The sequence below is a fragment of the Scyliorhinus canicula genome, chromosome 10, assembly GCF_902713615.1.
Source record: "Scyliorhinus canicula chromosome 10, sScyCan1.1, whole genome shotgun sequence".
Taxonomy (NCBI): Eukaryota; Metazoa; Chordata; class Chondrichthyes; order Carcharhiniformes; family Scyliorhinidae; genus Scyliorhinus; species Scyliorhinus canicula.
The window spans coordinates 96,254,648-96,276,128 of NC_052155.1; the positions used below are offsets into that span (position 1 = coordinate 96,254,648).

Consider the following 21,481-nt stretch of genomic DNA (forward strand, 5'->3'; position numbering starts at 1 on the left):
CCAGGGAATATAAAATGGATCTATTTCACCCCATCTTCCCCCTCCATGCAGATCTTTCTAGGTCATCCATCTCTTGCAGAAAATGTGTTCCCATAACTCTGTCATTGACATTCTCCAGCCAACTTAAAAAACCATATAGCAAGCTGACCCAGGACAACCTACCCTCAAATTCCAAAGAAAGGCATTGAACCTTTGCTCAGTGTCTCTCCACAGCAACACACTGAGACCAAGATTCAATGAAGAGGGGCAGCTGAACCATGTTTCTCCACTTGATAACACCGTATAGTAGCAACCCAAAATGATAGGCCATATTCAGTACCAAAATTGTCAGGTAACATCAATACTGGTGCAAAAGACTTTTTCAAAAAAAAATATTTTAATGTATAACAGCAAACATTATTCAATATTTGTATAGATGCATATACTTGAGAATGAAAAGAAAATGTTTTTAAAAAGTGTTCACTAAAACGTGTTCTCAAAAATGTACAGTCATTCATCTTTTTGTCTCCAGTGAACACGTTCTAAAAGGGCCCGAAGTATATTTCCTGGTATTTTTTGGTGTTTGTTTATTAAGCCCTGCACAGCTTGCTTTGCCTAGAAAGATGAAAAGATAGCATCAGGAGTGTGTTACAAATCACCTTAGCCTCACATCATATGACGTGCTACAGGCGTAATAGTTTTCTGAAAACCAGTCTATACATATTTGAGGATGACCACCAATCTTGTGCGAATTCTTCAATTCTTTGTCCATCTACTTAAAAAGTGACTTTGTGCTTATATGTCTGTATGCAATAAACTTGGAGAAGAAGGAAGTGTTGTACAGTATTTTATCTATTTTAATCACCAATTGGTCTTTGGACGTGACAACAGTGTAGTTGGGCCTCCTCAGTTTCCCTTTCCTTTTGAAAAGCACTCGAATCTGCTTGGTACCTTCCAATTATTAAGCACAATCAGGAACTCGCCTTGTAGAAGACTGAAGGTACAAGTCATAGGATCTTATCATTCATTAAGTTATAAAGTCCACCAAATATTTGACTTCAGAATATAGAAAGTGGGATTTTGAGAACTCCGTAGATTTTTTCCAAAATGATGATGTGCCCAATTGCATAACAACATACTAAAAGGAAAAGAAGTTACCTTTTCAGCAAGCTCAGCAGCAGTAATATTGGGGTCATAAGGAATTGGATCTCCCAAATAGGTACAAAACTTGACAGGAAAACCTCCATAAATAGGAACAAATGGCCATCTAAATTTTTCATACAACCATCTACATATACCTGTTGAAGATGAAGAAAAGACAAAGTCATACTGCCGATTAAAACACCACAACGCTTAACAAGGCAAGCCACTAGCATATGCCATATGGCCACAAATTCCAACTTGAAGAATAATGAAAATATTGTAATATTTTCTTGAAAGACTGGTTTAGATCTAAAATGTAATACGAACTGAACCACTGTATTACAACAGAATCCCTACAGTGCAGAAGGAAGACATTTGGCCCATCGGGTTTCTGAAAGAGCACCCTACCTAGGCCCACCCTCCTACCTTATCCTTGTAAACTAACCTGTATATCCCTGGACACAAAGGGCAATTTAACATGGCCAATCCACCTAACATGCACATCTTTGGACTGTGGGAGGAAACCGGAGCACCCGGAGGAAACCCATGCAGACACAGACAGAAAGCACAAACTCCGCACAGTCACCCAAGGCCAAATTGAATCCGAGTCCCTGGTGCTGTGAGGCAGCAGTGCTAACCACTATGCCATAAAGAAAATTATTATATCAGTAACATTTATAGTTACTTTGTCACAATGGATACAAGTACTCTTTCCAATTTTAGTTTTGAAAAAAGCATCAATTTTGTCTAATTTTTGTTACAAAGCAACTGAGATTGGGAAAAGAATTTACGAAGCAAATGACAGGCATTTAAGATGCACGTTACTGTAGAAACACATAAAATAGGAGCAGGAACAGGCCATTTGGCTCACTGAGCCTTTTCTGCCATTCAATGTGTCATGGTTGATACCCTATCTCAATGCCTTACTCCCGCTCTCGCCCCCTTGCACTCGACATCTTTAGAATCTAGAAAACTATCTATTTTTTTCTTAAATACACTCAGTGAGTTGGCCTCCATAGCCTTATGAGGCAGAGAATCCCACAAGTTCACCACCCTCGAGTGAAGAAATTTGACATCAGTCTTAAATGACCCACTCATATACTAAGACCGCACCCCCTTGTTTGAGATACCCCAGCCAGCGGAAACATCATCACAGCATCCAGTCTCTCCAGCCATGTCAAAATTTTATATGTTTCAATGAGATCCCCTCTCATTCTTCGAAACTTCACTGAATATAGGACTAGTTGACCCAATTTCAGCCCATACAACAATCCTGCCATCCCAGGAATCAGTTTGGTGAACCTTTGCTGCACTCCCTCTATGGCAAGTACATCCTTTCAAAGATAAAGATACCAAAACTGCACACCAGGTGTGGTCTCACCAAGGCCCTGGACAGTTGCAGACTTAAGTCCTCTTTCCAATGAAGGCTGGCATGCCATTTGCCTTCCTAACTGCTTGCTGCACCTGCATGTTTGCTTTCACTGACTGGTGTACAAGGACACACAGGTCTCTGTACATCAACATTTCCCAATCTATCCCCATTTAATAATACTCTGCCATTCTGTCTTAACTTTTCAAATGGATAACTTCACACTTATCCACGTTATACTGCATCATGTATTTGCCCACCCACTCAACTTGTTGTCTAAGTCGCCTTGAAGCCTCTTAACATCTTCGTCAGCACCATTCACAATTCCACCAGTTTTGTGTCGTCAGCAAACTTGGAAATATTACATTTGATTCCATCATCCAAATTGCTAATATGTATTATGAATAGCTGATTTAGCTCACTTGGCTTGACAGCTGGTTTGTGATGCACAGCAAGGCCATTGTGGGTTCAATTCCCATACTGGCTGAGGTTATTCATGAAGGCCCTGCCTTCTCAACCTTGTTCTTCGCCTGAGATGTGGTGATCCTCAGGTTAAATCATCAGTCAGCTGGTCCCCTCAAAGGTGAAAGCAGCCTATGGTCATCTGAAACTATGGTGACTTTATCATCACCTTTAATAGATTTGCATTTTCTCTACTACTAGTGTTAGGTTAACCGGTCAGTAATTATCCATTTTCCCCCTCCTTTTTTAAATAGTGGGAAACATTTGCCATTCTCCAATCTGCCGGGTCCGTTCCAGAATCTACAGAACTTTGCAAGATGACAACCAATGCATCCACTATTTCCATAGCCACCTCCTTTAGTACTCCCGGACGTAGATTATCAGACCCTGGGGATTTATCAGCTTTCAGTCCCGTTAATTTCTCCAGCACTTTTTAAAAAAAAAAACTGATACTAATTTCCTTCAATTCCTCCTTTTCATTTGACCCTTGCCTCACCTAGAAACATTATTTGTGCCTTCTTCTGTCAAGACAGAACTACATTCGTTGTTTAATTGTTCCACGATTTCCTTGTTCTCCATTACCAATTCTCCTGTTTTGGACAACAAGGGACATCTGCCTTCCCTAATTTTTTCTTTTTATGTGTTTATAGAAGAATTTACAGTCTGCCTTTATGTTCTTTGCAAGTTTAAACTCATGCTTTATTCTTTCCCTCTTAATCAATCGCTTGGTCCTCCTTTGCTGAATTCTAACCTGCTCCCAATCCTCAAACTTACTACTTTTTCTAGCAACCTTGTATCACTCCTTTTTGGATCTAACACAAGCTTTCATTTATTTTGTTCACTATGTTATTCATCCATTGAACAATTCTGAAACTGTTCTTTTTTCCAATCCATTTACAGCTACAGGAAAATATATTTATCCCTTCAGCACTAATGTTATTATATTATTTCATAAAAATGCCAGTATTATCCCTGCCTTCATATTTCAGTCAAATCTATTTGCTTGAGTGTCACTTGCAGGATCAGAATTCTCATGATTCTAACAAGGCCAAAATTAAAGCAGTACACACAATACTTCATCAAAGTTTTGGTGCAAACATGGATCTCAGATGGAGATTTCAACACTGTGTCAGATGTTCCTGCACAGCTGCTCATTTGTTCTATAAAATACTGGGCATGCACGAGATAATGGTACTTTTTCAAAATTTGTTCACAAGGTGAGAGAATCGCTGGCTAGGCAATATTGGAGCATAATTAAGTGCAAACAAATGGGAAATTATTTAATTCCATGCTTAAATTTCAAATATGAAGCATATGTCATTGTGAATAATGATAATTTTTATTATTGTCACAAGTAGGCTTACATTAACACTGCAATAAAGTTACTGTGAAAATCCCCTAGTTGCCACATTCCGGCACCTGTTCGGGTACACCAAGGGAGAATTCAGAATGTCCAATTCACCTAACGGCACGTGTTTCGGGACTTGTGGGAGGAAACCGGAGCACCCGGAGGCAACCCACGCAGACACGGGGAGAACATGAATACTCCACACAGACAGTGACCCAAGACGGGAATACTGTGCTACCGTGCCGCCCACATATTTACTATTAAAAACATTTAAATGATAGAATTTTAACGTACATAGCTGATAACATAATGATACATTAAATACATTACAAAATATAATTAAGATTGACCACAAGAGCAAAGATGTTACTTACCAAAACATCCAAAAGTCCTAAATCCTTCTCTAATATTCCGTGTAAACATAGGAATAATGGGCTAAAAATGGAAAACAAAGTATTTAAAGCTCTTAACAAAAACATACTGTACAACAAAAAATATATTAGAAACATACATTTTAACTAATTAGCACGAATAATGCAGTGAAAAGCTAATTCTACAAATTATGCTGGACCTAAATCTATATCTTCAAGAGCCAACAATGGAACAAAATAAAACATTAGCATTTTCAGACTATCGGTTATCACATACAACATGGATCACAAGTTTATCAGCAAGCATCGCAAATCACCATCTTTTAACATAATGAAGCTTTGATTAGTTATCTTCTGGGTTGATGGACAAATTAATCGCTTTAACATCTTCCAAGCCCATATTGAATTTGTAGTTGTTACTGACACTGTCTCTTCTGATCGAGACGCTGACATAATTTCCTTCAGTAACCAGATGTATAATTTTACAGCACTAACATTTTCAACAGCACACAGGGCATAATTTTACCAACTGCTGTTTTTTCTGCTGCTCGCACTCCATTAGAACATAAGGAATATTTACTAACTTCCAACTAACTTTGGATAGCTGCCTTACTGATTGTTAATTTTATGCAAGAATTGCATCTTAAAGCTTTTAACATAACAAGAGTGCAAAGATGCTTCAGATGAAGCTTAAAAGAAAACGCTTAGGAGGCATTACTTGAAGTTAATTCAAAGAAATAATTTTTTTAAGGTTTTTTAAACTAATGAACCAGAGATACTTATAACTGATGCTGCTGAAGGTGTTACGAGTGGCGGTGGGAGTTGGAAATAAGGGAGGGTGACCAGAGGGTGAGAGCCAGAAAAATAATGCTTTTGCGAGGAGATAAAGGACTGGAGGAAGTCGCAGAGATAGGATGGAAGTGGGACAGAGGAATTTATAGCTGAATTATAGCAGTGGAACAAAAGGATTTCAGCAAGGGTAATCATGGATTGAACTAAGCAACAACAAAAGATGCAGCGGTTATGAACATGTAATTTCATGGTTAATTTGTTTTAAGAATATAACTTTTGGTTTTGGAAATTGAATTTTTGAATCGGTGATAAATTGAAAAAGCATGTGTTTGAAAAACTGGTTAGTACCCCTTAAGATCATGCTTGTACAGTATAAGCTTTTGTTTAAAACATGAAACCTTATGTCGTTCCTTCAGATAACCAGCAATTTAAATTTCTTTTTAAAGTTAATAGCCTCCCTTGAGTCACAGAATTGTTACAACACAAGAGGATATTCGGCCTGCTGTTTGTCAGCTCTTCGAATGAACAATTCACCATGTTATTTTCCCATAACGTTGCATATTTTTCCTTTTCAGATGATAATTCAATTTCCCCTGATAGGTTTTAATTAAACCTGCCTCCACCACACTATTAGGTTGTACGTTCCAGATCTTATCACTTGCTGCGTGAAAAAGTTTCTCATGTCTCCATTGCTTCTTTTGCCAATTACCTTAAATCTCTGCCCACATTCTTGGTCATTCCACCAGTGGGAACAATTTTTCCCCATGTACTCTGCTATCAAGTCTCCTCTTCCCTTCTCCAAGCTATCAATGCAACTGAAACCATTCTTTGGTTCTGTACTCTCTCCAATGCCTTCATAATACCAGGCTCTGGTGGGAGTTGTTGACAGACCTGACAATATACTGTATTAGGAGGGATGTATAAAAACACAGATCAGGAAAGCATGAGCCAAAACAACGTGGCTATGTTGCTATGGTGGGAGACATAAACTTTCAAATACAGAAATGCAGAATAACTCCAGTGGCAAAGTCAGTGAATTTCAAGAATGCACTTGGGCAGCTTTCTAAAATAGTATGGGTGCTATCTTCTGGCCTTGTCACACTCACGCTCAAGCATAATGAGGCTGGTGAATAGCGGGAGGCACCAAAAATGAGATTCCCTTGGGGTGAAATCGGGATCTCGCCATAATGTGGGGAGAAACCAATAATCACCACAAAAGCCCTATTTCTATACAACTAACGAGAACCACCCCATATCCAACGGCCTCAAGTCATTCATCGGCCTCCCCAGCAGGTGCTCACGCTGGCGCTGATTAGTACTCCTTTTGAAAAACGTGAAGCTGGCAGAAGGGCTTCCATGGGGAGCCGAGGAGGTGAGTAGCCATCTTTGATGACAGGCAAAAGCCCAAGTGCGCTGGGCTTGCTACTCCAGTACTTTGCAAAGGGGGGGGGGGGGGGAAGCACTCGCAGCACCACCATGCCAACCCCTGGATCCCAACCCTATTCCGGGTTGTCCCTGCCCGTCTGCCCACCCATCATCCATAACCCCCACCGACTGCTGAGGCCTCTGGCTGCGTGGCTGAAGGCAATCGCTATTAGGGAATTGGCAATCATGGTTAAGTGTGGACCTAAACATACCAAGTGAATTCCCATAGGTAGGCGGGTCATATAGCATGTGGGAGTCTTGCCTAGCATTCCAATCGCACCCTGATGCCTGTACACTGTGCCAGAACACTGCAGGAGGCAACACCACACACACAACATCCGATCACCCAGGGGATGGGACACAGCTCTGGTAACAGAGGGTGGGGTGAGCCCCATGGGGAGTGGTTGGTGGGATGCATGGAGAGATGGGCAAAGGGTCCGGGAGTCAGCCCACATTGTGGAAGAAAGTGACAGAGGCATCATAATGGTTGTGCAAAAAGTTGTTTAATGTGTTGCACAATACCCCATTCCTGAAGTGCCACCCTCCAAACCCCCCCAGCTCCCAATCCCACCCCCTACCTAACCTCCAAGCCCTCCCCACCCCCTACCCTAGTGCCCTTAGGTGATGCTCAATGTGCCTGGCCCTCCTATATCTACCATTATGTCTTGGTGTTTCCCCAGGATGCACATCTGAGGTGGAGGCAGCCAGATGCTTACCTTGTCCCGTGGCCCCCAATACCCCTGGCGGAACTCCTCTAGGTGCTCTTGGGCCAGAGGGCCCAGGCTCACTTGTTCGGTGGCACAAGCACAGCAATGCCGCCCTGTACTGTGAGCTGACCCCGAGACGTGGCCTCATCAGAGCTGGTGGCCACCGTCGCCACTCCATGGGATGAGTCTGAGTTGGCACCCAGCTGGGATTCACCTTGGGACGGAGGGACAGCTGGTTCGAGCACTGGCTGCCCCTGCACCGTCTGGCTCTGACAGCCCTGGCGGTTCCCCATGGTCTACACCATAGTTTCGATCCCTCAGCGATGCTTCTCAGTGACTGGGACATGCTTTGCAGTGCCTCAGCCAAGCCTACCTGCGACTGGGAAAAGCTCCGCAACGCCTCAGCCATGACCATCTGAGAGCGGGACATGTCCCGCAGAACCTCATCAAGGTCAGCCTGGTGCTGGGTAACATCCCCCAGTGAGGCAGACATACTGCCGAGACCCTCGGCCAAGGCCGTCACTGACTGCGCAACACCTTGGACACCTTCACTCATGGTGCCGACATTGTGCACCAGGCTCTCCACTGCAGTCGCCACCCTAGCAGTGTTGGCCTCGATGCCACGCATTGGCGGTGCCCTCTCCTGCACCTGTAGCCTGGTACCCCTCAAAGCAACTATGGGTCTGCTGGAGTGACGCTGACATCTCCCTCTGAATGTCCTGGCTGCTCCCAATCGTCTCCATCAGCTCCGGGTAACCCACTTCCAGAGACTCAGCATCAGGCTGGGACGCAGCTGGATCCTGGGGTACAGCAAACCCCCAGGTGCAGTCTCGCCTGGGGGTTCCTGCCTCCACCTGATGTACATCAAAAGCAGTGTGGTGCTCACGAGATTGTGCCCCAGGAGCCTGACCATTAACATGTCCCACCGAGATGTGTGTATCTGCGCTGGTGGAGGGTGGGGATGAAGCTGTGCTGCGACTATTATGGTGGCATCTTTGGAGCTCTCCTCTGAGGTTTCTCCTCGGAGTCAGGAGAGAGGGCCACCCGGGATGGGCTGGCGCCGTTGGCTCGAGGACCTGCAGGAGAATGGACATGTGGTCAGTGCGAGAGATGGGTCAGTCAGGCAATCACTACTCATCTTAGACTGGTTCTCAAGGCGGATCCCGGTGGTTCCTCACCTCTGCCTCATCCATCAGCCTCAGCCTTGGTGACTGCCCTGTCTTCAGCCACACCGGCCAGTTCCAGGGCCCGCTCCTCGAAGGAGATGAGGATTCTCAAGTCAGGCACCCCTCCACCAGTCTGGGCCCTCCCTTGCTGATTGTGGGAGAGCTTTTCCTGAAGAGACAGAGAGAGAGAATCGTTAGCCACATGAATGGTTCAGTGGTGGGAGAGGGGGTGGGGTTGGGGGGGTGGCAGGGGCAGGAGGTCACTTGGAGAGTTGGGAGTGGATGCTCCCTTGAGGGGCGGGGGGGGGGGGGGGGGGGGGGGGGGGCAGTCCTTTTGGTCATACTGGCTTTCTTGCTGCTTACCCTCCAGGACCACTGGGGGAACAGGACATCCCTCTGGTCTCCATTGCGTCCAAGAGCCTCCCCAGGTCAGTGTCCCCGAATCTTGGGGCCAGTATCCTCGGCTCCATTATTGCGAGCTGGCTGGGGTTGGCTGAGCAAGTGCAGTTTAAATGCTGCTCGACCTTATTAGCAGGGGGGCTGGTGATTGCGGTCCCGACGAATCGACTGGCGAGATGTTTTTGCGGCAAGAAGCCCGTGAGGCCTGGTATAGTGGACCAATTAACGTTGAATTGCGTTGCTGGTTTCGCTGGGCCGAGCACCGGGAAACTTGCGGCAATTCCTGCTTGCTACAACACTTGAAAATTTTTCCGGAAGATTGCTCCCTATATTTCTGAACCAGCATTGCACAGGCTGTACTACATATAGTGATAAATAACAAATCAGAATTAGTCATCCAGCAAGTAGTGAACCAAATAAATGAATTTCATCATAGACTTGAGAGCTCTAAGCCAAGATATTAGTCTAAATCTTCTGATCAGAGTCGGAAACACTGTATCTGACACTAATCAGACAAAACTATCCACTTACTTGGACAGGATTAAAAAGGTTAGTATCAGAATTCTCAGTCCCGCCGCACCCATTTTCTGGTGCGACATGCCCAGCCGGCAGCAGGATTCTCCGTCCTGGTAGCTGGCCAATGGGGTTTCCTTCTGTGAACACCCCCACGCGTCGGGAAATCTGCTAGCTTGAGTGCGCTGCCGGCAAAACAGAGGCTTCCACCAATGGAGAATCCAGCCCCAGATCTTTAATTCATGATGGAGAAGAACTCCTTCAGTGTCGGGATCCAAAGGGATCCAAGCAGACAGCAGCAAGGAGAATCAGCACAGAAGATATGCTACCTTTTTATTACATTAACTAAGGTAAGTTTAAATGTCCACTGCGAACGCAAGTGAGTGGGGGATGGAGAAATGCAGCTAAGTGGGTAGGCGGGTTGGGCCAGCAGGCGGGTTGGTCAGGTCAGCCATGTGCATGTATATGCGTATGTGTGTGTGTGTGAGAGACAGTGCGGGGTGGGGGGGGGGGGGGGGGGGGGAGGAGGAGGCAGCAGCGGTCAAGAACGTCATTCAGCAGTCAGGGAGGAATTGAAGGGGTCAGTGTGTATGATTGGGGAGTGGGGGGAGGAGTTGTCTAAATACTCAGGAGCTCGAACAGTCCGAAGTCTCTGACTCAGAATTGGAGGGAGGAATTTTCTAGTGCTGCCAGCATCCGATTTCTTGGCAGGAGGGCTGCAACGTCCACCACAATTACAATGGGACACAAGGTTACTGGGAGAGGCGAGGAAATAACTGGAGGGAGCTCTACCTGCTCTTAAGCATCTCTGCTCCAAGGAGAACAATCCCAGATATTCCAGTCTCTCCACATAACTGACGTCCCTCACTCCTGCTACCATTCTGATAAATCTCCTCAGTATCCACTTCAAGGACTCGATATTCCTCTAAAGGGTGGTGCTCAGAATTGGACCTAATACTCCAGTTGAGGCCTAACCAAGGAAGAAAATGCGTCAAGCTAAAAGCAAAATCTTAACAAATGCAAAGAATCCACAGATTGGGAAAACTATAAAAGCAATAAAGTTAAACAGAAAGTAATGATAAAGTGCATAAATAAAAGTGCAAGGATTTTCAAAAAGGTGACAATGTCTGAACAGATGCAACCTATGGACAAACTGGGAGAATGGATTGTAATCCTTATATTAAATGGGATGGCAAGATCATTTAAGGTAGCAGGTAACTTACATGCACTATAAACCCAATGACTCCAACTGCTACCTTGATTACACTTCCTCTCACTCAACTTCCGATAATGATTCTATTGCACTCTCCCAGTTTCTGTCTCCATTGCATCTCTTCTAATGATGTCACCTTCAACAAAGTGGCTTACTTTACTTTTTCCTTAACTGAGGAATCCCTTCTATTGTGGCGGTTGACAGGGCCATTTCCATTCCATTTCCTGCAGTTCTGCTCTCATCCACTCCCTGAATTATGATAGGGTTTCTCTTGTCCTCACCTTCCATCCCAGCAGCCACATTCAATAAATCACCCTCACTACATCTGCCATCACCAGCATGATGTCACCACCAAAAATATCTTTCACTCCACTCTTCTCCCATCATAAGAACATAAGAACTAGGAGCAGGAGTAGGCCATCTGGCCCCTCAAGCCTGCTCCGCCATTCAATGAGATCATGGCTGATCTTTTGTGGACTCAGCTCCACTTTCCGGCCCGAACACCATTACCCTTAATCACTTTATTCTTCTTTATCATTCTAAAGGGACTGTTTCCCTTCCACTTGGCGCAGTCCTCAATCTCCCCCAACAACCTCTTTTCTCCGCACAGCACCTTTCCAAGCAAATGCAGGTCTTGCAACTCCTGCCCTTCTAAACCCTGATTTCTCACCATCCAAAGCCCCAAACATTTCTTCTAGGAGCAAAAGTGATTTATTTATTTTCACTTGAATGTATTGCATCTGTTCAATCAGACATTCTTATCAGATACTTTCATAGCAAAATATTTCTCAAGGGCCAGATCAAACTTTTAAGAAAACCCTAATCTTCTCTACACTGGGGTGATCAAATGCAGAATGGTTTTGCAGAACAATTCCATTCAGTCTGCAAGTGTGACTTGAATTTTGCAATCTATGCAAAGGACCCAATTGTCTGTGAGAGATAACAGCTGACTCCACTTTTAGTTTCAAACAATGGGGCTTTGATTGATGCAAGAGTAGGTGTGCACCATCATGGCAAAGGAAAACAGGTAAAAATGGAAGAGTCCAAACAGAATGAAACACAGCAGAACTGAACAAGACCAATCACGCTGCGCTGCTGCGTAGAAACTCAAACTTGACAATACTGACCTTGATTCTGTTAACTGCTGCTGCAATACTGTGTGTGTGCATGATTGATCCTGCTAATGTTACAATAAAGCTTTGTTATACCCAAATGGGATTGCCAACTATATTAAAGGGCAACCTGGGCTCAGCACCCATGATACAAGGGATTCTGCAAGCACAGTGGGACAAGATAACCTAAAAACAAGTCAAGGGGAAAATGCACTGGATTTAATAAAAGCAAGAAATTGAGGAGATTATGGGGAGATCTGATAGAGTTGTACAAGATTATGACAAATATTGTTTTCATTAGCTAATAGTACAAGGACTAGGGAAGACTGATTTTAGGTTTTGAGCAAGAGATGCAGGAGTGATGTGTGGAAGAGCATTTCGACATTGCGAGGTGTAATTATCTGGAACTTGCTATCTAAGAGGGCGGTAGAAACAGACAATCATGGTTCACCTAATAGTTTAGTCACAATTCTGGAATTCCTAAATTCTGGAATGCATCTTGTGCTACTCCACTATTTAAGGAAGCTGGCAGGTAGAAGGTTGGAACAACAGACCTGTCCCCTTAAACATCAGTTAGAGGGAAACTAATATAATAAATCATCATTGAATTGTATTTATGTAACAGCTTCAAAACATCGTTCAATTTTCCAAGGCAATTCAGAGTGTGAAACAAAATTTGGCACCAAGCTACATATGGAAATATTAGGACAGGTAAAGGTAGGTTTTATGGAGCATCTTAACGGAAGAGGAGACTTGAATCATAGAATCACTACAGTGCAGGAGGCTATTCAGCCCATCGAGTCTGCACTTACCCTCTGAAAGAGCACCCTACTTAATGCCAGTCCCCTACTTATACCCATAATCTCAGAACCAAACGTAAACATCTTTGGACACCAAGGGAGAATATCTTAGCATGGGCAATTCACCTAACCTGTACATCTTTCAAGTGTGGGAGGAAACCGGAGCACCTGGAGGAAACCCACGTAGACGTGGGATTGTATGTCTCGGATCGTGTTTTCGGGATCCTTAAGGGGGAGGGGGAGCAGCCCCAAGTCGTGGTCCACATAGGTACCAACAACATAGGTAGGAAAAGTGATAGGGATGTAAGGCAGGAATTCAGGGAACTAGGGTGGAAACTTAGATCCAGGACAAACAGAGTTATTGGGCGGGATTCTCCCCTACCCGGCGTGACGGAGGGTGCCGGCGTAGGGGAGTGGCGCCAACCACTCAGGGGTCGCGCCTCCTCCAAAGGTGGGGAATTCTCCCCACCTTTGGGGGCCAGCCCCGCGCCGGAGCAGTTTGCACCGGTAGACTGGCGCAAACACCCGGCGCAGTCGGTAGCGGGGCTGGCCGAAAGGCTTTCGGCGGTCGGCGCATGCGCCGGCAGTGACATCAGCGGCAGCTGGCCGCTGACCTCACTGCCGGCGCATGCGCGATGCGGGGTTCTCCTCCGCGTCCGCCATGGCGGAGGCCGTGGCGGCGCGGAAGGAGAAAGAGTGCCCCCACGGCACTGCCCCGCGGAGTGAGCGGGGGGCCCTGATCGCGGGCCAGGCTTCCGTGGGGGCACCCCCCTGGGTCCGATCGCCCCCCGCCCCCCCCCAGGACCCCGGGGGCCCGCTCGCGCCGCTGAGTCCGCCGTTTCTGAGGTGGTGTACACCTCGGCGGCGGGAGAAGGCCTCCCAGCGGCGGGACTTCGGCCCATCCGGGCCGGAGATTTAAAGGTGAGTTTTAAAAAAATGAAATCCCGCCGGCGCCAGCTGTTTTCACAGGCTGCCGGCGGGATTTGCACAACGCCGGTTTTTTACCGGCGGGAGAATTAGGAGACCTGCGGGAGCGGAAATCACGCCGCTTCCCGCCAATTCTCCGACCCTGCGTGGGGTCGGAGAATCCCGCCCATTATCTCTGGAATGTTACCCGTGCCACGTGCTAGCGAGTCGAGGAATAGGGAGAGAGAGCAGTTGAACACGTGGCTGCAGGGATGGTACTAGTTCAGCAGGGGATTGGGAACCTGAATTGTAGCTCCAGTACACAAGACGTTGAGAGTAGTGAGGTCATGAGTAAGGTTTCAAAGATGCAAGAGTGTATCGGCAGGAAGGAAGGTGGTTTAAAATGAGTCTACTTCAATGCCAGGAGCATCCGGAATAAGGTGGGTGCTTGCGGCATGGGTTGGTACCTGGGACTTCGATGTTGTGGCAATTTCGGAGACATGGATAGAGCAGGGAGAGGAATGGTTGTTGCAGGTGCCAGGGTTTAGATATTTCAGTAAGCTCAGGGAAGATGGTAAGAGAGGGGGAGGGGCGGCATTGTTAGTCAAGGACAGTATTACGGTGGTGAAGACGTTTGATGAGGATTCGACTACTGAGGTAGTATGGGCTGAGTTTAGAAACAGGTGAGGAGAGGTCACCCTGTTAGGGGTTTTCTATAGGCCTCCGAAAAGTTCCAGAGATGTAGAGGAAAGAATTGCAAAGATGATTCTGGATAGGAGCGAAAGTAACATGGTAGTTGTTATGGGGGACTTTAACTTTCCAAATATTGACTGGAAACACTATAGTTCGAGTACTTTAGATGGGTCCATTTTTGTCCAATGTGTGCAGGGGGGTTTCCTGACGCAGTATGTAGATAGGCCAATGAGAGGCGAGGCCGTATTGGATTTGGTACTGGGTAAGGACAGGTGTTAGATTTGGAGGTAGGTGAGCACTTTGGTGATAGTGACCACAATTCGATTATGTTTACTTTAGTGATGGAAAGGGATAGGTATATACTGCAAGGCAAGAGTCATATCTGGGGGAAAGGCAATTATGATGCAATGAGGCAAGACTTAGGATGCATCGGCTGGAGAGGAAAACTGCAGGGGATGGGCACACTGGAAATGTGGAGCATGTTCAAGGAACAGCTACTGCGTGTCCTTGATAAGTATGTACCTGTCAGGCAGGGAGGAAGTGGTCGAGCGAGGGAACCATGGTTTACTAAAGCAGTTGAAACACTTGTCAAGGGGAAGAAGGAGGCTTATGTAATGATGAGACGTGATTGTTCAGTTAGGGCGCTTGAGAGTTACAAGTTAGCTAGGAAGGGTCTAAAGAGAGAGTGAAGAGCCAGGAGGGGACATGACAAGTCTTTGGCAGGTAGGATCAAGGATAAACCTAAAGCTTTCTATAGATATGTCAGGAATAAAAGAATGACTAGGGTAAGAGTAGGGCCAGTCAAGGACAGTAGTGGGAAGTTGTGCGTGGAGTCCGAGGAGATAGGAGAGGTGCTAAATGAGTATTTTCCGTCAGTATTCACACAGGAAAAAGACAATGTTGTCGAGGAGAATACTGAGATACAGGCTACTAGACTAGAAGGGCTTGAGGTACATAAGGAGGAGGTGTTAGCGATTCTGGAAAGTATTAAAATAGATAAGTCCCCTGGGCCGGATGGGATTTATCCTAGGATTCTCTGGGAAGCTAGGGAGGAGATTGATGAGCCTTTGGCTTTGATCTTTAAGTAATCTTTGTCTTCAGGAATAGTGCCAGAAGACTGGAGGATAGCAAATGTTGTCCCCTTGTTCAAGAAGGGGAGTGGAGACAACCCCGGTAACTATAGACCAGTGAGCTTTACTTCTGTTGTGGGCAAAGTCTTGGAAAGGTTTATAAGAGACATGATGTATAATCATCTGGAAAGGAATAATTTGAGTAGAGATAGTCAACATGGTTTTGTGAAGGGCAGGTCGTGCCTCACAAACCTTATTGAGTTCTTTGAGAAGGTGACCAAACAGGTGGAGGAGGGTAAAGCAGTTGATGTGGTGTATACGGATTTCAGTAAAGCGTTTGATAAGGTTCCCCACGGTAGGCTATTGCAGAAAATACAGAGGCATGGGATTCAGGGTGATTTAGCAGTTTGGGTCAGAAATTGGCGAGCTGGAAGAAGACAAAGGGTGGTGGTTGATGGGAAATGTTCAGACTGGTGTCCAGTTACTAGTGGTGTACCACAAGGATCTGTTTTGGGGCCACTGCTTTTTGTCATTTTTATAAATGACCTGGAGGAGGGCGTAGAAGGATGGGTGAGTAAATTTGCAGCTGATACTAAAGTCGGTGGAGTTGTCGACAGTGCAGAAGGATGTTACAAGTTACAGAGGGACATAGATAAGCTGCAGAGCTGGGCTGACAGGTGGCAAATGGAGTTTAATGCAGAAAAGTGTGAGGTGATTCATTTTGGAAGGAATAACAGGAAGACAGAGTACTGGACTAATGGGAAGATTCTTGGTAGTGTGGATGAGCAGAGAGATCTTGGTGTCCATGTCCATAGATCCCTGAAAGTTGCCACCCAGGTTGAGAGGGTTGTTAAGAAGGCATACGGTGTGTTAGCTTTTATTGGTAGAGGAATTGAGTTTTGGAGCCATGAGGTCATGTTGCAGTTGTACATAACTCTGGTGTGGCCTCATTTGGAGTATTGCATGCAGTTCTGGTCGCCGCATTATAGGAAGGATGTGGAAGCATTGGAAAGGGTGCAGAGGAGATTTACCAGGATGTTGCCTGGTATGGAGGGAAGATCTTATGAGGGAAGGCTGAGGGACTTGAGGTTGTTTTCGTTAGAGAGAAGAAGGTTAAGAGGTGACTTAATTGAGGCATACAAGATGATCAGAAGATTAGATAGGGTGGACAGTGAGAGCCTTTTTCCTCGGATGGTGATGTCTAGCACGAGCGGACATAGCTTTAAATTGAGGGGAGATAGATATAAGACAGATGTCAGAGGCAGGTTCTTTACTCAGAGAGTAGTAAGGGCGTGGAATGCCCTGCCTGCAACAGTAGTGGACTCGTCAACACTATACGCATTCAAATGGTCATTGGATAGGCATATGGACGATAAGGGAATAGTGTAGATGGGCTTTAGAGGGGTTTCACAGGCTATGCTACATCGAGGGCCGAAGGGCCTGTACTGCGCTGTAATGTTCTATGGGGAGGAAGTGCAAACTCTCCGTGGAGTCACCTATGGCTGGAATTGAACATGGGTCCCTGGCATTGTGATGCAGCAGTGCTAACCACTAAAGAGGCAGAGTTTTAGGGAGGGAATTCCAGAGCTTAGATAACATACATGAAGACATGGTTGTCAATTACAATTGGGATTGACCAGGAGACCAAGAGATTGGAGATGTGCAGAGAATTCAGAATGTTGTTGTTGGACTAATGGAGATTTTGGGAACAAAGCTGAGGGGCGCGATTCTCCGACGTCGCGCGGCATCGGGAAAGCAGTCGTGAATTTGGCCGAGTTTCACGACGGCATCGGAGGCCGCTCCTCGCACCCTATTCTCACCCCCCTCCCCCCCCAGGGGCTAGGAGCGGCGTTGCAAGACACTCGGCCGTCGGGCCTTGACGCTTGCGTCAAAGCAGCGCGCCGAGAATGATGCGATGGCGGCGCCCAAGTGACGTCAGCCGCGCATGCGCAGGTTGGCCGGCTCCAACCCGCGCATGCGCGGTTGCCGTCTTCCCGCCCGCTGCCCCGCAAGACATAGCGGCTTGATCTTGCGGGGCGGTGGAGGGGAAAGAGTGCGTCTCTTAGAGATGCCGGCCCGACGTTCGGTGGGCACCGATCGCGGGGGGTGCCATGGCGGAGTGTCGTGATTTGCCCGGCCCTCCCGCGATTCTCCCACCCTGCGTGGGGAGCGGAGAATCGCGCCCGAGAATTTTTTAATCAAACCATTGCCTGATCAGGAGTCAATGTAGAGTAGTAATCAGAGAGGTGATGTGCCAGTGGAATGTGGTGCAAGTTAGGACATGGACAGCAGAGTTTTGAACAAGTTCAAGTTTATGGAGGCTGAAAGCTGGAGGTCAGCTGGGAGAGCAATGGAATAATCCAGTAAAGGTAATAAATACATGGATGAGAATTTCAGAATCTCATGAGCTGAGGCAAGGCTGGAGACAAGAGATGCTATGGAGATGCAAGTCGGCAAACCTGGTGATGAAGCATTCATGTAGCAGGAAATTCATCAAGAGTCATATGACATTGATGTTGCAAATTGTCTGGTTCAGCCTTAACAGTTGTCAGGAAAAGGAATTAAGTAGTTTGTCAGAAACCATAACTCGTGGCATTTTTCAGGGACAAGGTGGCAGCAGTCGGGCAAATAAGACATGATGAAAGAGTTACCAGGATTTGTGAACGGTAGTTCATACCTGGATAATCTATTTTTTTTATTAAGGAATGATGCAGTGTCTATGAATCCTGTTTATGTGGATTGCCAGAAAGCATTTGAAAAATAGAAATGTATGGTACTGGAGATAAGCTTGTGTAAGGGATTGTTAACTGGTTAGAAGGCAGAAGAAGTAGAGATAAAGGGCATTTATTCCGATTGTAAGGATGTGGCAAGTGTTATTGTCCAAAGAAATATACTGTGTCCTCAGTTTTCATCATATTCATCAATGACTCAGATGAAGGAATAGAGTTGTAACATTCAACATTGGAAGATGATACTAAGGGTGCGATTTTATGGCAATGCTGCGCCCTAAAAAGCAGCTCGCCTTGGTGCAGCATGGCCAATAAAAGCCAGGAGACCCCCGTTCTCGGGATCTACCCCGGTTCGGAATGCCTTGCGAGATCTAACGTGATGGTCGGGACACTTTTTAGCACATCTGCACATTAAAGCTTGTCTCACTTTAATATGCAGATTCCCGATTTACCCAAGGTGTGGGATCAATCCGCTTCGCCTTGGAGACCTCGGGCGAGTGCCGTTCAGTACTGGTTTCCACAAATGGGGACCAGATGTAATGGCACTCATGGGGTTCTCCCAGGTGATTGGAGGCCCCCAGGTGCATGCCCTTTGGACAGGGTGGCATCATCGCACTGCTAGTGCCACCTGGGTACCATGCCACTGCCAGACTAGCGCCCTGCCACTGCCAGCTGGCATGCGCACTGTCAGCTTGCCAGGTTGGCACTGTCAAGGTACCAAGTTGGCATTTTCAGGCCACGGGTGCCTTGAGTGGGTGTTAGGGAAGAAGGGGGAAAACAGAGACCCTCTCATAGTGCATTGTGGCTTGGGATGGGTTGGGGGTCGTTTCGGGGGCCTCGGAAATTGGGACGCCCTGATCGTTCACTACACTGAGCAGTTCCAGTGAGTGGAACGCTTCAGTGTACAAAACGGGGCTATGTGCGCTGCAAGTGCCGGGAAACGCGCCGCTAAACGCGCTCGCTATGGGACTTTGTTCCCATGTAGTAAAATCACGCTCTAAAAGGTTGCATAGATGAGATCAAGGAATGGGGCAGGAGTAAATTTACATGATGGGAATAGCTAATGGTTTCCTGTAACCTGTCATTGTAATGAATGTCTATTTGTTCAGATGGGTGTCCCATCAATATAATCTAGCATCCACAGGATGTCGGGGATAGATTTTCATATAACACTTACAGGATACAATAAATCAATAACGATACAAGTCTTTCTCTCTTTCTCAAACAAGGTGGTGGTAGCCACCACTGGAAAAACTGCGACTGGCAAGACTTACTTCCATACCTAACTCAGACAAGATCACAGGCAACATTAAAATTGAATGATATTGGGCAGCATGGTGGCGCAGTGAGTAGCACTGTTGCCTCACGGCGCCGAGATCCCAGGTTCGATCCCGGCTCTGGGTCACTGTCCGTGTGGAATTTGCACCTTCTCCCCGTGTTTGCGTAGGTTCCCCCCCACAACCCAAAAGATGTGCCGTCTAGGTGGATTGGCCATGCTAAAATTGCCCCTTAATTGGAAAAAATGAATTGGGTACTCTAAATTTAAAAAACAATTCAAGGGTATCGCAAAAAAGGCAACTTAATTAGTCTTCACCAAATCATTTGCTAAATTTTGCATATTTAACAACAGATCAAATATTGTAAACAGGTATTGGAAATGTGTAACCTCTGTCCCCAGCTGATGAACACCGGCAGCATGATGGCATCCCAAATTTGTTCTCCTATTACAAAAATACCCACGCTGACGTTTACACCCATTTTGTTATGAAAGCAATTTAATTATTTTCTGAAACCTTTTGCAGAAGTCAATTTGGAACACTACGAGACTTACCTCTTTAAAAAAATTCACATTTAAAAAATAGTACTGGTATCTGGCACATGGTCAAGATAATTTACTACCTTAGTTAATGGCCCATGATGACATGATTGGTAATGCAATTATGTTGCATCAATGATCACAACTGTGAAAATAAAATGTTAATTAATCAATATGATTTAAAATATTTACAAAATAAAAAAGGTGCACTATGAATTGACAAGAATAGGAGTCTCACCCAGTACCTAATAATATCCTGTCTGCTGAATTTTTCAACCAGGGTTACCCCAGGTATTGAGCCAGGTCAAAACTCTAATATAATCACATCATTGTTCAGGTTGAGAATTTGCAGTTACTATGGTTCCTCGCAGTATCAGTCACAAAATGTCAGTGTTTTTAAAGTCAACAAATGGGTTTGCATTTCAATTCTGGAAAATCATGTTATACATTTGTACTAAGAACACTGGCCTTGATTTTGTCATCAGTAGCAAATGAACAGTATAAGCCTTCATTACACTTACACTTGCCCACAGAAATTTTATGGGCTTGCACTGTAATTTGCTGTGTTTAGAAATCCACATCAGTGCAGAGCCCTCTGCTGGGAATATGAGGACAAGGACTATGTTAACCAGTTATCCAATTCCTTATCCAGTCAGATGAAAGAATTCTGAATGAGCAGTGTAAGTTAAATATTTAATTTAATGACAACTCATGTACGGAAAGCAAAATAAGGAGTGGGAAAGAAAGATTAGAATAATAAAGGCGTAATGAAAGAGACAAGAAAAAGTTTTTAAAATGATTTTCTCTCTCCAGCAATAATTAAAATCTAACTGTTTCAGACATGTTAGTTAGTTTTCAGTGCCAGAGACATTGTTGGAAGACAGTTAAGGTGCATCACACCATTAAAAATCTGCTTACACAAGGATATCCAAGCCTAAAACCTTTTCGAAATTTATTAAGTATAGCAAACTAATGCATTCCACGTGCTTCAATGTTGAGTCTCTGGGCAAGATACCAATGTAGCTAAATTTCCTTATTTCCACGTTTAATGGTACATGTGTAGTTATCTTAAATTGCTGTCTGATATACTCTTTAATAAGCATACTTTGATAACCTTACCATACTTTTCGTGCAAAATTTGAAACCATTTAAAAACACAATTTGGAGTGGAACACAAACTATGTTTGAATAAATCTTAAATTCATTTTCATTTTTGACACAAAGGTGTGACATTAATATTCAAGCATTAACTACAAATGCCATTACATTTGCGACTGTTCATTTTAAATTTACTCAAAAAAATTTAATTATTCAGTTATTATTATTTGATTAATTTTATACAACAGCAGAGGTTATTTATTTTGTATCATTTCAATTTGAATTAGTGGTTTGAATAAATACTGAATTAAAAGATTGTCATTTTATACTATCAACACATTTAAAAAATATTATGCTATATTTGTAATTC

At 45.1% G+C, this 21,481-nt stretch overlaps 1 protein-coding gene across 3 annotated transcripts in view; it reads right to left on the bottom strand.

Moving 5' to 3' along the window:
- Positions 1-357: 357 nt before the first annotated feature.
- Positions 358-21,481, bottom strand: part of tmem68 (transmembrane protein 68) — a 55,740-nt gene continuing 34,616 nt past the window's right edge. For all 3 annotated transcript variants that reach the window (XM_038809381.1, XM_038809379.1, XM_038809380.1), the window contains 3 exons: positions 4,676-4,736; positions 1,138-1,277; positions 358-594 (listed from right to left, as the gene is read on the bottom strand). In XM_038809381.1, coding sequence (XP_038665309.1) covers positions 490-594; positions 1,138-1,277; positions 4,676-4,736 — 306 coding nt within the window. In that variant the 3' untranslated portion in view covers positions 358-489. The remainder of the gene's footprint in view (positions 595-1,137; positions 1,278-4,675; positions 4,737-21,481) is intronic.